This window comes from Anser cygnoides, chromosome 9 (assembly GCF_040182565.1).
Source record: "Anser cygnoides isolate HZ-2024a breed goose chromosome 9, Taihu_goose_T2T_genome, whole genome shotgun sequence".
Lineage (NCBI taxonomy): Eukaryota > Metazoa > Chordata > Aves > Anseriformes > Anatidae > Anser > Anser cygnoides.
The window spans coordinates 24,950,389-24,966,145 of record NC_089881.1 but is presented as its reverse complement, the minus strand read 5'-3'; the positions used below and the strand labels follow the sequence as shown (position 1 = coordinate 24,966,145).

Below are 15,757 nucleotides of genomic sequence, written 5' to 3'. Positions count from 1 at the left end.
CGTCCCCGGGGGCCGGGGCTGGCAGTGCCAGCTCCCATCCAGCCGCACACTGCTGTGCCCACGGGGCTCCCAGCGATACCCACGGCCACCGCCGCCTCCGCCAACGGGGATTTTCTAAAAACTGATGGAAAAACGCCCCGTACAGACCGCCGCGGGATGGCTAAATGAGGACACGCTCCCTGAAGGCCACAAATAAACCGAGCGTTAGAAAAAAAAGGATAAAAGTGATTTCCTCTTAGTTGCTTCTTTCCCCGTTTCGTACTGTTTAATTCTCCCGTGCCAAATATTTTGTTCAGGGCTCCATTTTTCTCCTACTATTTGACAAGAACAGTGCCGGCTCTTGCACGTTGGGTAGGCTTCAGTGAGGTCCTGAGCTTGCACAGAAGGAAAGCGCGGCGTGCAAGTCCAGACCTTAACGCTGCAGTGAAGGCGAAGTCGTTTGCTTTTGTCCTAACGTGTGTTTGAGCAGCACCGCGCTGCCTTGCAGCCTTGGTCGGCGTTTCGGCTCGTCTTGTGAGCGCCTATTTTCGGCGTTGCCCAAGAGGTGCACCGTGGCAGGCCCCAAAACTGGGCTCCTCAGGCTGTTGCTGGCCTCATCCCTGCTTCCTCGCCTTTCGGCACAGCGTTGGATGTGCCGGCGCTCAGGTAGGCGTCTGCAGAGGGAGGGCATGGGCGGCCTCGTCCCTCCGCTCGCAGTGCTGTGTTTTAACAAATCTCTGCGGTGCAGGGGCACGGCGGTTTGAAGGGGCTGCTCACAGGAGGTTTACTCGGACCTTTACGATAAAATAAATGTCCTGTGACGTGGTGCTGGTGAGATTTCCGTGAGTGATCCGCCTCAAAAATATCTGTGGGGAGGGCGCACAAGCGGCCGGTGCTGGCTGTGTGCAGACCGCGGGGTGGAGGCCACCTTTAGGTCCCAGCTGGGCACCGGCACTGGCTTTGTGGGGAGAGTTTTGGGTGTTTTTCGTTGAACTTCACTGGGAATTTGGGGTTTGTACCTAGTAACTCGGTAACCGGCGGTGTTTGGAAGCTGGTCCTGAGCAGCAAGGGGCTGGAGGCTTCTCTTTGAGCCTCCCCCAGTGGAGGAGGCCGACACGTGCCAGCAATGTTTCGGAGCTTTTTATTCACCCAAACAAACGTTAGGTATGCGTGGCCTGGTTAAATTCAGATCCTCGCGCGCTCGTAAGCAACCGGCATGTTTAAAGTGCATGAAACATGAAAGCGGCCTGCTTCCTTGCCCTGTCCGAGCCGACTGGAAGGCTGGCCTCCCCGGCTGGCCTCATCCTTACCGCGGGGCCACCAGCAGCACCGGCAGCACCCGGCAGCACCAGCAGCACCCGGCAGCACCCGGCAGCACCGTGGCACTGGCAGGGGCAGCACGCTCCCGTTCGCGCAGCCCCGAGCCGAGCCGCCCTCGCCGTGCCCGTTACAAGTTTTCCTTTTGTGCTATAAAAAGCAAAGCGGCCTCAGGTGGTTCTGGCAGCTTCTCCCCAGCGCTCCCATCGCCCGTCGCCGAATGGAGGAGCAGCCGCTGTAACCATGGAGCCGCCTCGCAGCTGATGCAATCTGACGTGTGCTCCCCCGTACCCGGGGGGGGGGGCTCGGCAGCCGGCGATGCCCAAGCCGAGCGTACCTTGGAGCGCGGCCCCGTGCCGCTGCTGCTTTTGTTCGCGGGAGCCCGCCGTGGGTGCTGTGGGCGCCTCTCGAGAGGACGCCGGGTGCCGGAGGGACGGCCGTGGGGCTGGTGCTGCGCACCCCTGGCGGCCTTCGGCGTCGCGTGGGGAAGGAGCGGACACCAGCGGCTGGCTCCCTGCGCCGGGACACCCACCAAGGGCCCCCATCCCGGGGCTGAGCTCTCTCCGGAGCTCGGGACGACTTTTTATTCGGCTGCGAGCAGCCGCCGAGGAGGACGCCCAAATCCCCCTCAACAGGGCTGCGGGGGTGCTCCCACCACCACCTCCGGCCACGTTTGGTTTCCCTCCCGATGCCGTGCGCCAAAATGCTGGCAGATCCGGGCTTGTCCCCGGGGATCCAGGGACCCCATCTGCGGGACGCTCTCGGACGTTCCTCCCGCACCGGGCTGCTCGGGGGGGGTCCCGGGGGGCTGCCGGGGGCCGGGCAGCTGGCAGGGCCCTCACACGGGGCTGCACGGCTCGGTCACCCCAACGGCACCGCAGGCTGCAGGATCCCGGCCGTAAGCCCTCCTTCCCCTCCCCGGTGCGCCGCCTTCCCTCCCTGGGAGCTCCCAGGCTGATCGTGTCTGCAGAATCCTAAAAAAAAAAAACCAAAAAACACCCTTTTCTTGAAGAAATGAGGGCCGGGGCCTACCGGCGCAGTGCCGTAGGCCTCATTGTACTCCGAACAAAGGTGCTCGGAGAAGCCAAGGCGCGTTATCAGAGCGGACGTCAGGATCCCCATTGTCGGGAGGGGAAGTTAATTTTAGGAGCAGCGGGAAATGACACAGGGAGTCAGCGGCGGGGGGGCCAGAAATAATGAAATGCCCGGACAGCAGCAATTCCCAACCGAGGCGAGGAGCTACAAAGCACCGTCCTGGGAAAGTAATTGGATTAAACAATCCTGCGTGGTGTTATTTTTTTTTTTTTCCTGCCACTTCAGGGCAGAGTAAGGCGTAATTCGTGTGTCACCGGAGCCGGTGAACTCCGCACGGTTTGCGTTTGGGGTGGGATGAGGTCGGTAGGGCCTGGCTCCGCCGTTTGGGCTGCGGGGCTGTTGGAGCTGGCTGTGATGGACCTGTAGCTGGGTCCTAGCAGAAAGCGGCACCTCTGCGCCGGCAGCGCCACGTTCGGAGGCTCGCGGGGCAGACGGGACGGGAGGGCCATCCTGCGAAGGGTCCCCTATAGAACTGCGCGTCCGGAGCTGCTCCCGCGGGGCGGGTGGCGAGCCCAGGCTGCTGGGGCTCCGCTCGCTACCTCCTAGAAACCTTTTTTTTTTTTTTTTCCGCACCTGAGAGAACCGCTTTGGGCTGGGAACACCCCGCTGGGAGCTCCCTGCTACCCGCGACGGACCCACGCCCCGCTGCCAGCTCGTGTTGGGACGATCCCCGCGGAGAGAACCCGGGGAGAAAAAACCCCGTCCCCTGGCGGCACCGGGCCCTGGCTCTGACATAAGACACCGGGATTTTTCCTGCCCTTGCGCAGCCGGCGAGGGCTTGGGGCTATTTTTACCCGGCGCTGCCAGTGGCTGGAGGGAGCCCTCGGCTTTCCTCCGCCGGCTCCCGCTAATCAGCCCCGGCCGCTGCCTTTGACTTTATTAGGGCAAGCCGCGGGCAGGGAGGCGGCGAGGCCCCGGCGAGCGAGGCCCCGTCGCCGGCGGGCGGCAGCGAGCGGGGTGCCCGGGGCCACGCTGCCATGTCCCCGCGGCGCGGCGGGGAGCGGCGGGGAGCGCCCGGCAGCCGGGGCCATGAGCGGGGCCGGTGATGGAATGGCTGACATCATCGGGCAGGCATCCGCGCGGGACGTGGAGGGGAATTATAAAAAGGTAGGGGACAGAAAGGAGCCTTTTGTCTGCACGCTCTGCGCGGCCGGGTGCTGCCGAGCGCCCTTCGCTGGGCACGGGGCCGCGGGGCTCGGGCACGGGGCTGTGGGCACGGGGATTGGGAATGGGGCTTGGGCACGGGGTTTGGGCATGGGGCTTGGGAATGGGGCTTGGGAATGGGGTTTGGGCACGGAGCTGTGGGCACGGGGCTTGGGCACGGGCTTGGGCACAGGACTGTGGGCATGGGGTTTAGGCACGGAGCTGTGGGCACGGGGCTTGGGCATGGAGCTGCAAGCCTGGGGCTTGGGCATGGAGCTGCAAGCCTGGGGCTTGGATATGGAGCTATGGGCACAGGGCTTGGGCACGGAGCTACAGGCATGGGGCTTGGGCACAGGGTTTGGGCACAGGGCTGTCGTGCACAGGGCTGTGGGGCACGGGGCTGCAGGCACGGAGCTTCACGGTGCAAGGAGCGCAGAGCTGGGCTGCCTGTGACATGCCAATTTCATGTACTCGCTGATGCCCTGTCCCCGGTGTGATGTGCTGCTTGGCAAAACTCCCCCCTCCTCTGGGTGTCCTCATCCCAGCTTTTCCCTAAAAGAGCTTTCCAAGCACCTTCTCATACCGCGAGACCCGTAATTTTTAAGGCACCGTGCCACGTGGCTGGAGAGAATGTGAAGGTTTGACCTTATTTTGTATTTTACGGCAAACCCATCCATCAAAACAAGTGTTGTATAATTACAATTTCTGTCGGTAAATCCAATCATAGCCTTTGTACTTCACTGAGATAAAAAAAGGCCCCGTGTATGGGCCTGGGACTTTAAATATAGTAATTGTCCATGTCTGGTAATGACAGACCCCGGCAAAAAATAGCGTCCGTGGCCTGGCTGTGCCTGGCGCTCCCGTGGGGACCAGGCAGCCCTGGGCTGGTGGGGCGATGTCCCCTGATGTCCCCTGATGTCCCCTGAGGTCCCCCACCTTCACAAATCCCTTTTAACCCCTCGGTCGGACAGGAGTGGCACTGCCCTGCAGGCGCTTGGTCCTGCCTGGATATTTACGGCGTCCATCAGCTTGGTATTTGCTGCGTGGCTCTTTCCTTCTAAACATTTTGGGCAGCGTGCTAACGGCCCCTGCCTGCGCTCGTCCCTGGCTTGTATCGATCAGCCCAGCCCCAGAAACGTCCCCGCCAGCCGCCGCTGAAGGTGGATGGTCCCGAAGCGCGATGGTGGAGCCCGGCAAAGTGCTGCTACACCTGAATCGCGGATAAATATTTCGTGCGTGCTCTTGCCTGCTATTTTGGGGGACGTCCGCGATGAGTGAAGGCCGCTAATACAGCGGCCTGCGTGCTAAGTAAGCCAGCCAAGCGGGGTGGACGAACAGAGCGGCCCCGTTGCTGCTTCTCGAGGGACATAAATAATACAGCCTGAGGGATACGGGGCGGGCTTCTCTCGTCTTCCCAGAAAACACAGAAATCCCGTTGGGATCGCCTCGATGCGCCCCGCGGGACAGGGCTTGTGTGGGAGGCAGGCACACGTCGGACAAATTCGGGGGCTTGGTCAAGGGCGGGATTTTATCGGTGCCTCCGCATTTAAATCAACACGCCATGCCTACGGGTAGATAGGCATGAACGTCTGTGTAAGCCGAGCGTTGGAAATTCCCGTGCTCACCGATTGCATGTGCAGGAGAAATATATTAAAAAATGGGTCAGGAAGAGCTAAAATGGGTCAGGCAGCCGTAGCGGCCTAACGCTGAGGAACGGGGCGGCACTCGGCCCCCGCCACGCGGCCCTCGCACCGGAGGAGCTGCGGGAGGCAGCAGGGTGCTGGGACAGGCACACGGCTGCGGGCAGAAAGCAGCGAAAAATCTCCCGGTGTCCCAGGCGGGATGGAGGCCGAGGCCACCGGTTGTTATAAAAGCGATTAAAATTGAAAGGGCCGAGACGCGGCCCGCGCAGGACGGCAGGGAGGGACCCTGGCAGCGTCAGGAGGGTGCCACGGTGCTGCCGGCCGCAGGGCGCCCCGAGGCTTCTGTCCCAATTTGTGTCCTCAGGGCCCGCGTCCCACAGCGTCACTGCAGGTGCCAGCTCAGAGCTACGGAGCTCCCAGCTTTCCAACACGGCGTGAAGGTGTGAAGTCCCCATAAATTCACAGCTTTCCAGATTTTTTTATCGCATCAGCTTCCTATCAGATTTTTTTTTCCTGTTTATCAACCCAGCAACTTTTTTTTTAAAAAAAAATATATATATTTTAAATCTTTTTCCCCACTGGCTGTCCTGAGGGTGGCTCTCTCCAAGGAACGCAATGGCCTCGCCGCGAGGATGAGCCGGGGGCCGGGGCGCCGCGATGCGTCGGGGCGGGCGCATGTGGAGCGGAGCGGAGCGGTGATGTAGAGCCCAAATCGCACTGCATCGTCAGCAAAGAGCGGAGAGAAAATTGCAGCAGACGTGCGAGCGGCAATAATTGCAGCGTCTGGCGCTGCTGAGCCCGCGCTCCTGCCTTCCTGAGCAGCCTCAGCTTCTCCCGGCGAGTTGCCTTCATCTCGTGGGGGCTGCGCAGCGCCGCACCTCTCGTGGAGATGCTCCCACCTGCCTTGGGGACCTCACCCACCGGCGTGGGGAAGCAGGAATTCTGCCTCGTCCCGTAAAAACCACAGGCTAACAGAGCAGCCTTCAGCGACACGGCGGGCCCCCCGTTTGGAAACACGTGTATTTTTCGTTTCAGTGTCAAAGTGCATATTTAAATAACGCGGTTTTATATTTTCCTTGCTAGTACCTTTACATTTTATTCAATGCATTATTTTTTATATACAAAGTGGGTATGTTTGATAGTCAAAAAAAAAAAAACCCACATGCAATTTTCCTTCTCAATTTCCAGTTTTCGGCGCTCCGCTCAGGATGTATAATGCAGCTGGTGGGTAATTTGTCTAAAGCATAAAGTTCAGTTCCCTCAGGCATATTATATTTCTTAGTAACTGTTCCCTACTTTATAATAACAAATAGGGCTCTCGATTTCTTTATGGTCATTATCCTGTGTCTGTTTTATAAAATGGGAGACGCTGAGTTCGGTACTGGGAATACTGTTATTTAGTATCCTCAGTAATGGCCTGGAAGAGAAAACAAATTGCACATTGATTAAATGTACAGATGTCAAACGGGGAGCAGCTGCAGCCTCCTCGGGACACGGAGCAAAATTATAAAAGCTCTGGAGAGAGAGCACCGGCTGAAGGGGGAAAAATGCGTGAGAGCGCTCTGTAGATCTGCGTGTTTTAATGCAAAACAGCGATTTTCTGCGCGTGCTGAGGGGTGGAGGGTGGGGTGGGATGGGGTGGGATGGGGTGGGATGGGATGGGATGGGATGGGATGGGATGGGATGGGATGGGATGGGATGGGATGGGATGGGATGGGATGGGGTCCTCTGTCCACCAGCAGCCCGTGGAGGCGGCTCTGGCTCCCAGTGTCTGGGCGAGACGAGAATGGGCATGGAAAAGAGGCAGATGGGGGGGTAAGGGCGAGGATCGCCTCCGTGGCAGAAGGGGGGAGGAGGAGTATCCGTGCTTTCATGAAATATTAACGTGCCTTGGGGACGTACCCGGGGATGCATCTGGCACTCGGAAGCAGCTGAGCTCGGAGCCGGGGCGTTAGTAAGCTCTTTCTGAAGCAGGGAGTCTGCAGGGTGTACGTTTACCGGTGCTGCTCCCAGCCCAGCTCGCGTGTGGCCGGGGGGCCGCGATGGGCAGCACGAGGGACACGCGTGGGCAGCCCCCGCCCTGCCCTTGCTCCGCTGAAAAACCCGTTCCCCCTGCGGTACGTCGTGTTGCTTCGTCTCTCCTTGGTTGCTCCTCGAAACAGCGGCTCCTCTCCCGAGTTCCCCGAGGGCTGGCAGGCTGCCGGGCCGGGAGCATCTTCACTACACGGTGGTTTGCATGGGGAACAAAACAAAAAAAAAATCATTTGAGGGTGTTTGCTTTATGTTCTTCAAGCGTTGTCTCTGGTCGATCGGTACTGTTGTCTCTGTGCTGCTACCGCCAGCAGGGCTGGCTGTGTTTCCTCGAAAGGCGACTCAGTTCGGGATTGTTGGCTGCTGAAAGCTTAAAAAACAACATAAAAAAATATATATATCTAGGCGTAACTTCCAAGAACAGGAGCTGAACGTGGGAAATTCAGTACCCCTTGATGCCATGGGGGTTACTTTTAATATTTTAAGTTATTTGTAGAGGTGAAAGAGGAGTTAGGTTACAGATGAAGCGTGTGTGTTGGTAAGGGCTTGGCAGTGTAACGGGCAGTGTGCTGCTGTAAGATAGGCGGCCGGTACTGGAGTCACATTAAATGATTAGCTATTTTTAGCTAATAATTCGCATTTCATTCCGTGTCACTTCCTTCTGTCAGATAAAGATACTTTGTTTTAGTCGGGTAAAATACGGGAGGCACGTCTATGCTAGCAGCATGGAGTGCGGTCCGTGCCTGCCTGGCACGTCTTCTGCCGTTGGGTATCCCTGAGGAGTTGTTCTGTGTTACTTTGCAATGAAACGTTTCAGGGCTCCCAAAAGTTCCTTCTGCCAATTATTCGCCTTCTTTTAAGAAGTCGTTGCCAGCATCGGCGCATAATCCGTTGCCGGCAGCCCCCGGTGCGGTAGTGCTGTTAATTTGGGCGTGGATCCGTGATTCTCATCTGTCGCACGCCGATTACTCACACCGCCCTCTCCGTAGCCATCGATGGGTGATTCCTTGTAAATCGTTGTGTAGCCTGACTTTATCCCAGGTACGCATACGTGTGAATGCATTTTTAAAGCCATGGATAATTTGATGGCAAAGGTTAAAAACCCCCCTGCACATCGGTTGCCCAGGGGGCCGTGTAATTTCGGAAGGTGCCGCTGGGGGAAGTGGAGGCACTGCTGGTGGCAGCACGGCCTCGGTGGCTGTGTGTACCCCCAGATCTCAGCAGATATAAGCGCAGACGTGCATCAGGAAGGCTCCCCGGGTGCTGAGCCCCCTTGTGCACGGGCCTGGCCGCGTCCCGCTGGGCACGGTGACCCCGCCGCCCGCCTCACGCTGCCCCGCGCTCCTTCCCTCGCAGGCGCAGAAGAATGAGCGCGAGTCCATCAGGCAGAAGTTGGCGCTCGGCAGCTTCTTCGACGATGGCCCGGGACTGTACACCAGCTGCAGCAAGAGCGGCAAGCCCAGCCTCTCCTCCCGGTACGTGGGGCGCGGGTGATGGTGGGGGGAGCCGGGGCTGGGGCCGGGAGAAGGGCCGGGTAGCGGGGTTTGCCACGGGAGTCTCTGAGTTGAGCTGCGAAGTCCTCAGAATTTGAATGTCGTAGTGGAAGACGTGCATGCCCGAAGCAGGAGGGGCTTGGTAGTTATTCCTGGGTTAGCTTGGTGAAAGCTCATGAAAAAAAAAAAAACACTCGGTTGTGAAAACACATCTCCCTTGGGTGGTTCGGGAGGTGGCAGCCTGCTAGAAGTGGATCTCTCTCTGATAATTACCCTGGTGGTAGCGTATTGGTGGAGCTTCTTCTCCTTTGCTGAATTTACCTTCAGCTGCCTCCTGAAATACCTGCAGCGTGTGTCGTCAGTGTTGCCCCTGGGATACGGCAAGGTCTCCGGCTTTCCAGCCAAGAAATTTGGGGAAACGAGCGTGCGGGGAGCAGAGCGGCAGCGTGGTCCTGGCCCGGGCAGCAGCCTTGGGGGCTTGTGAGACGTGGCGTGATGGGGACAGGCCCCAGGTGTGCCGGGGAGGGCCTGGACGTGTTCGGCTGCCGGAGGGGGGCCCACAGCTCTTGGAAAGCTTCCCACGCTTGGGTCCCATGCCTCGGCATGGCCAGGAAAAAAGCCGGGAGAGGCATAAAAGCAGCAGGAATGCTGCTAGTACAGCAGAGAGGTGTGCAATCGCAAAATTCGACTGAGCCGCAAGGCATCTGAAAGGGAAAGCTGTGGTGCGCTGCGTAGTTACAGCTAAACCAGTAACCACTACCTCGTAATTATGGTGCAGGTCTAATTAACACTGCGCAGCAGGGTTTGGCAGCTGTGCCCTGAGAAAATACCGGGTGTACCTGAGTGCTTTGGCATTTTGTTAGTATTTATAGTCCAGGCGAAGCGCTGGTACACGCGGCACGTGTCAGGACACCTGCAGGCTTTCAGAACCAGCAGAGGCTGACCTGCTCCCGGAGAAGGGGCTGGCACCGCTCGGCTTCCCGTGGGCCATGTTTCGGGTGCCACATGGACACAGGCGGGATGTGAGGGGGGTGGCAGTCCCTGTACCTCCACGTGGTGCTCCCAGTCCTTGTCCCAGTACCACGAGGCAAGCACAGGGCGCAGCCACGCACTGCAGCACCCTCTTCCAGGCCGGTCGCTGCCTCCCAGCTGCTCACCGCTTTAATCCAGGCTTTTTACAACACGGCCAGCATCCTGTTTCTACCGCTCCCGTGCTCCCAGAGGTGCCTCGTCTGCCTCTCTGCTAGGAGACGTGTGGTTTGGGCATTTAGGTCACGCTCTTGACACGCAGGCATCCCGCAGGCCCCGTTTTGCACTTGCTCTCCCCTTTCTGCGTGAAGCAGTTTTAAGCCAAGCCGAAGGCAGCATCCTGCTCCCCGTCCTGGGTACCCACATGTATTTAGCCTGGCTTAAAAGCTTGTGCGTAATTATTAATGCTATCGTATAGTGATGATGAATAAAAAATACCACTACATCAAATATAAAATTGGAGTTTGCTGCCTGTAAGTACCCATATAATCCCCCTTGTTGCAGAGCTTGTGCGTGGGCCTGCCCCATCTTAGGCACGTGGTGGTGGGGCCTGGTGGTGCTGACCCCAGAAACCTCTGCCTCCTGGGTATATTTTTTAATATGAATTTGGAATAAGAGCAAAGACTGAGCGGGATCTGTAGGAGGCAAATGGGCCCGGCCCTGCCGTCGGGTGCCCGGGACACGCAGCGGGAAGGCTGATAATCGCAGTCGTCGGCTGCTGTGCCCCATGAACGCCAGTGTGGGGCTTCGCAAATACGGTTTTGTAAAAGGAGTCACTACGAGATGTTTATCTGACCAGAGGCACCAGGTGAAGTGGTTTCACCCGGTTCTCGGTGCACCACGGCTGCTGCTCCAAACCTGCCCCGGCCAGTCGGCGGCACGGGCCTGACTGGGATGGCGACCTGTGGGAATGGCTGAACTGGGAGCAGACCGCCTGCACTCAGCAGGGCCGGTGCTGGCTCCGGAGGGGTCGATGCTTGGCCTGAGGCTGCTGAATGTGGTCATCGATGAGCTGGAAATAATTGCAATAGCACAGCTCGTAACGCGAAGGGTAGCGGGAGTGAAATCGTCTGGGATTCGGGCGGCTGCGCTGGGTGACAGGGGTGTCTCCCCACCTCCCTCCTGCCCTTGCCTTGCTCAGCAGCAGGGTTAGGGCTGTGCTGCTTCCCTTCTCCCTCTCACTTAGGAGCTGATCGCTAACTGTGGTTATTTGAGCAAAAGCCGGGAAGGTTTCAGCCGTAGAAGCAGCCGTGCGGTGCAGCAGTGCCTCTTGGCCACGAACAGGCTTATTACCCTCCTAAATAAATCATTTTGGTCATCCCACGTTATCGTGTATTAAAGGCCGCCCGCGATGACGAAGCTCTGCGGTATCTCGGCAGTTCTGAAGTTCATCAATAGATGGTGGTAGAGGCTTTGTATCGTTGTGGAGCCGGGCGTTTTCAGTCCCTTGGGGGATGCCCCTTAGAAACGCTGGCCTGGCTCAGAGGAGGCAGCCTGCCTGGGACCTGTCCCCATCGGCACCAGCATTTGGCCCTGGTCTGCTGCTGGTGGGGCTTTGGGGCTGCTCGGGGCCGAGCAGGGCATCGCTGTGCTGCTGGTCCTCCGCGGGGCATGGCCACGGGGGAGAGGCAGCTGCATTGGGCCGCAGCCTGGCACCGAGGTTGTTCCTCTCAGCGCGTGAGAGTTGAGGTAAAAGGGTGTGTTTCCACATCAAATAATAGCTCTGGGACCGTCTTCGTAGGGAAAAAATGTGCAAGTGGTTGTATTTTTCTTAGGTCAATGCAAAATCAGGCAAGCAGGGCCTGCAGCTGCCGGTGCTGCAGCACCTCGCCTGCAGGCCTTGTCGACACGGTGGGGAGAAGCGCAGGATCCCAGCACAGTGTCCAGCCCCATTCCTGTCCCCGTCCCCATCCCCGAGTTGACACCTCTCCTTCCCCTGCAGGCTCCAAAGCGGGATGAACCTGCAGATCTGCTTCGTGAACGACAGCGGCAGCGACAAGGACAGCGACGCTGATGACAGCAAGACAGAGACCAGCCTGGACACGCCTTTGTCGCCCATGGTAGGTCTGGGAGCGCCTCTCGCAGGGGTGTAGGGCACAAAAACCTTAACGCCGTCCCTAAGGGGAACCCGTGGAGAGCTGAGCCTATTAAAACTGCAGCGCTAAACCCCAGAGCAGCATCTTCAGTCGTCAATAAAAGAAATGGAAGGTGCTGAGAGGCAGATAGCACATTGCCCCTGCGTAGCAGAGACCTGCTGCAGACACCAGCCTCCTCCGTGGGCAGTGTCCCTTCTCTGCCCTCCTTTCTCCATGGGTCTGATAATTGCCCGGGCAGTAATGGATTCGAAGCCATATCAGCTCCCACCAGCTTTCCTCTCTTCTTTTCCTCTGCGAATATAACACAGAGGCCCCAGACATGTGCTAGGCTTTCCTCCAGCTTAACCAGCCCGTCCTCTAAACACCTATTGATCTGCTTGGCTCTCCTTTGAATTTCATGTGCTCAAGCTGCCGCTGGTACTCAAAGGAGGCAAAATCACTGTTTGGTTTTTAAAAATAATCTTGCAGATTTAATTTAAAAAAATAATAATTTTTAAAAAAAAATGTATGTTTCACCTTGTCTGTAGAAATCATACCATTTGTGAGTGTACCAAAAGGCGATAAGGTGCAAGCCAAATGCTTTGCTCTGTCCCCGCTGGCGGCGGCGGTGGTGGTGCCGGGCTGTAACGGCTGCGTGTCTGCTTCCCTAGAGCAAGCAGAGCTCTTCCTACTCCGACAGAGACACGACCGAGGAGGAGTCCGAGTCCCTCGATGACATGGATTTTCTCACCAGACAAAAGAAACTCCAAGCCGAAGCCAAAATGGCCTTGGCTATGGCAAAGCCCATGGCCAAAATGCAGGTGGAGGTGGAAAAGCAGAACAGGAAGAAATCTCCGGTAGCCGATCTTGTAAGTGCAGGGCTGGGACCGCTGCCCATTGCTCCTCTGGCTTTATCGTAAATAATTACAAATAAAAACAATTACAAATAATTCAGGGAAATAATTAAAGAGTTGAAACTTTATTTCCAGCTGCCACATATGCCTCATATAAGCGAATGCCTGATGAAGAGAAGCTTAAAACCCACTGATTTGAGAGACATGACTATCGGGCAGCTACAAGTGATCGTCAATGATCTCCACTCGCAGATAGAAAGTAAGTGGTACTTGTTTAATTCTTCTTTGGCATGTCCTGTCTACTTCTGGGTGTACATAAAAATGTTGGTAAATCTACAGTAGCACAAATACGAGCTGCACTGCAGAAGCTGGAGGTGGATTTTTTGCCAGATTTGGCTCCTTTTTCCCTTCTGTTTTTTTTCCACAAAGCACTCGAGTGCTCTGTAACGTAGGGATGGTGGTGGCAGCACTGCTCCAGCACCTGACGCATCGTTTGTAACTCAAAACCCTGTCAGGTAAAAATAGTCTTGGGACATCTGGAAGATGCTGCCAGTTCTATGGCTTTATGCGGCTTTATGGCTGCGTTTTCCTATGACGCTGTGCTGTGGCATCAGGAACATCCACAAGGGGGGAAACTCCAGTCTAGTAGGCAGCCTGGGCACGTAGACTCTGGTGAACGTGCTGCTCAGGCAGCTTGCAGCGAGTTAACATGTTTCATGGGGCCTTGCGTTTGCCTCCTTGTCTGTCTTTGCTCTCTCCAAAGGATCCAGGGTTTTTCCCCCAGGCATCTCCACCTTCCAGTGCCAACGATTAATTAATCTTGGAGGAAACTTCTCTGGTGGCTGTAGGTCAAAAAAAATGAAAAAAATGTTTATTGGGCTCCCTTGCTGCTCTGTAATTGCTCCCGTTCGTTAATTAGCATCCCTCCTGGCAGCCTCGCAGCCCTCTGCTAGGGATGTTGAGCTGCTCGGTGACTGCCCCTGGTTTCTGCCTGCAGGCGGGCAGCAGTGGCCGCTCCTCTTCCCATGTTCACACCACAGGCAGGGATGCTGCCCGGGGTGCAAGTGGTGCCTAAATATCCCCAGGCTGGATGCTTGCTGCAGTTTTTATTGCTCAGAACTCTTCCCCATGAATACACAGAAGATGTAGCACCGGGGTTCGAGCCCCAGAAGCACCAAGAAATTTATTCAATTACAATATTACAAGCTTGCCCCCGGGTACAGCACCAACTCCCCGCCTTTCTCTCCGGCCCCAGGCTTGAACGAGGAGCTGGTGCAGCTGCTGCTCATCCGGGATGAGCTGCACACGGAGCAGGACGCGATGCTGGTGGACATCGAGGACCTGACCAGGTGAGGGGGGCCTGCATGTGTTTCCCTTCACTCGGGACCTGGCTCCCTGGTGGCAACACGGACGGAGCTTCTTTTAGCAGAGTTTCAGTCCTAGAGGTTTTGGGCTGGCGGTGACAAAGCACTCAGGGTTTGTGGGACAAAATCCCACACAAGCAGGAGCTGCAGGGAGACGAGCGCCAGAACAGCAGGCTTGATCCTGCATAGGTGTCTCCTGTGCTTTGGAAAAACACTTTGCTTCCAAAGTGCAGTGAGCGGGGGTTCAGTAAGCAGAGGAATTTGGCAGCCCGGTCAGCGCCGTGGTGGCGGTGCCGCATCCTGGCATTGTTTGCGGCCGGGGACGCCTCAGTTCCCTGCGGAAGGGGAGGAAGTGCCCGAGGCTGAAGCAGACCCCGCGGGGAAGGTGTTTCCTGGCGGGGGAAGCGTTCCCTTCCTGACCTGGAGCAGCCGGGCCAGCCCGCCCGTGGCCTCGCTCGGGGCTGCATTTCCTCGGGAAGCGCTGCCAGAGCGGCGCGGCTGTGGCCGTGCCTCTGTCGGTGTGGGTTTGCCTCCCTCCCACTGAGCGCCAGTAACAGGGCAGCTTCTCTCCCTCCTCCCAGACATGCCGAGAGCCAGCAGAAGCACATGGCAGAGAAGATGCCGGCAAAGTAAACCGGGACGCCGTCAGAGCAGAGATGGAGCTCGCCTGTCCTTCGCTTCTGTGTCTGTACAAATGCTGATGTCCACGGTGGCGCACCAGAAAATCAGTGTTAGTCATTGGTCGTGTCCGAAGCTTTATGTCCGGTGATTGGCCTCTGCTTCTTAATTTATTTTAATTTTTTTACTCGTGCCACTAAATATCAGGCATTTTAATAATATTATTACAGAAAATGTACAGTACTTATAACATTATAAATCATGGATGAGAAGAGAGGGTAGTTTAACTTTATTTTTGTTTGCTTAGAGATTTTAAGTTGAACAATATTTTACCATTGACTACTTTTTTATCCTTCACTGTAGTTTTAAATAAAGAGACTGTACTTGACGGTGCTATACAAGTCAAAAAATACATGCCTGCCTCGTAGTGAAGTTGTAGCTTTCAGTAATATGTACATTTTAATCAGTTTTCAACATTTTGTGAATGTTGACTACCTGACATTCATTTTTAGATGTGCTATTAACATTCGGTTGGATTCAAAGAGTTACCTTGGAAGTTTTATGTATAAAGATGTAAAATAAAAATTTAAAAAATTGTTTCATATGATATGTCTTTTTGTTGACTAGTGGTTGACTTGGTGATGCACCAGTAATGTACTCGTCTAACTAAATGTGCAATTCCTAATTTGCCATCACCAGAAAGAGCCTTTTTTGCCGATCACATAAAACTATGGAGAGAAGACAGGATTTTTGTAGAGTTATTTATTTGTAAGTTCATAATGTATGTATGACATGGACTTAAGATATTCTTCTATAATAACATTCACCGGGCCCTAATATTGTGACTATTGTTAGAATCAGCAGGCACATACAGTAGATGTTTTTATATTTTATTGTCTGGGCTAAATATTTAAATGACTCACCAGTGTCAGAAATAATAATAATAAAAGAAAAAAAATCTATGTTAAAAATCTAAGCAGCATATTAAATGTATTATATATGGTTATTGCTCACCTCTGCCTTTGGGCTGGCCTCACGTCTGCTATCCGTCCCCACCACCGTGGTGTCCGTTGTGCCCCCCTCTGCTGCCCCCCGTGTTTTTAGGAGGACGGGCAC

General features: G+C 55.9%; 1 protein-coding gene across 8 annotated transcripts in view; it reads left to right on the top strand.

Annotated features, from left to right (window-relative positions):
• SCHIP1 (schwannomin interacting protein 1) overlaps positions 1-15,238 on the top strand; it is a 138,363-nt gene extending 123,125 nt beyond the window's left edge. For 7 of the 8 annotated variants that reach the window (XM_067002732.1, XM_067002734.1, XM_067002733.1 and 4 more), the window contains 6 exons: positions 8,565-8,683; positions 11,673-11,790; positions 12,477-12,674; positions 12,795-12,918; positions 13,915-14,008; positions 14,605-15,238. In XM_067002732.1, the coding sequence (XP_066858833.1) occupies positions 8,565-8,683; positions 11,673-11,790; positions 12,477-12,674; positions 12,795-12,918; positions 13,915-14,008; positions 14,605-14,656 (705 nt within the window). In that variant the 3' untranslated portion in view covers positions 14,657-15,238. Of the gene's footprint in view, positions 1-2,984; positions 3,499-8,564; positions 8,684-11,672; positions 11,791-12,476; positions 12,675-12,794; positions 12,919-13,914; positions 14,009-14,604 lie in introns of those variants that run through there. The other variant, XM_048059525.2, reaches the window with a different exon arrangement.
• Positions 15,239-15,757: the final 519 nt, after the last annotated feature.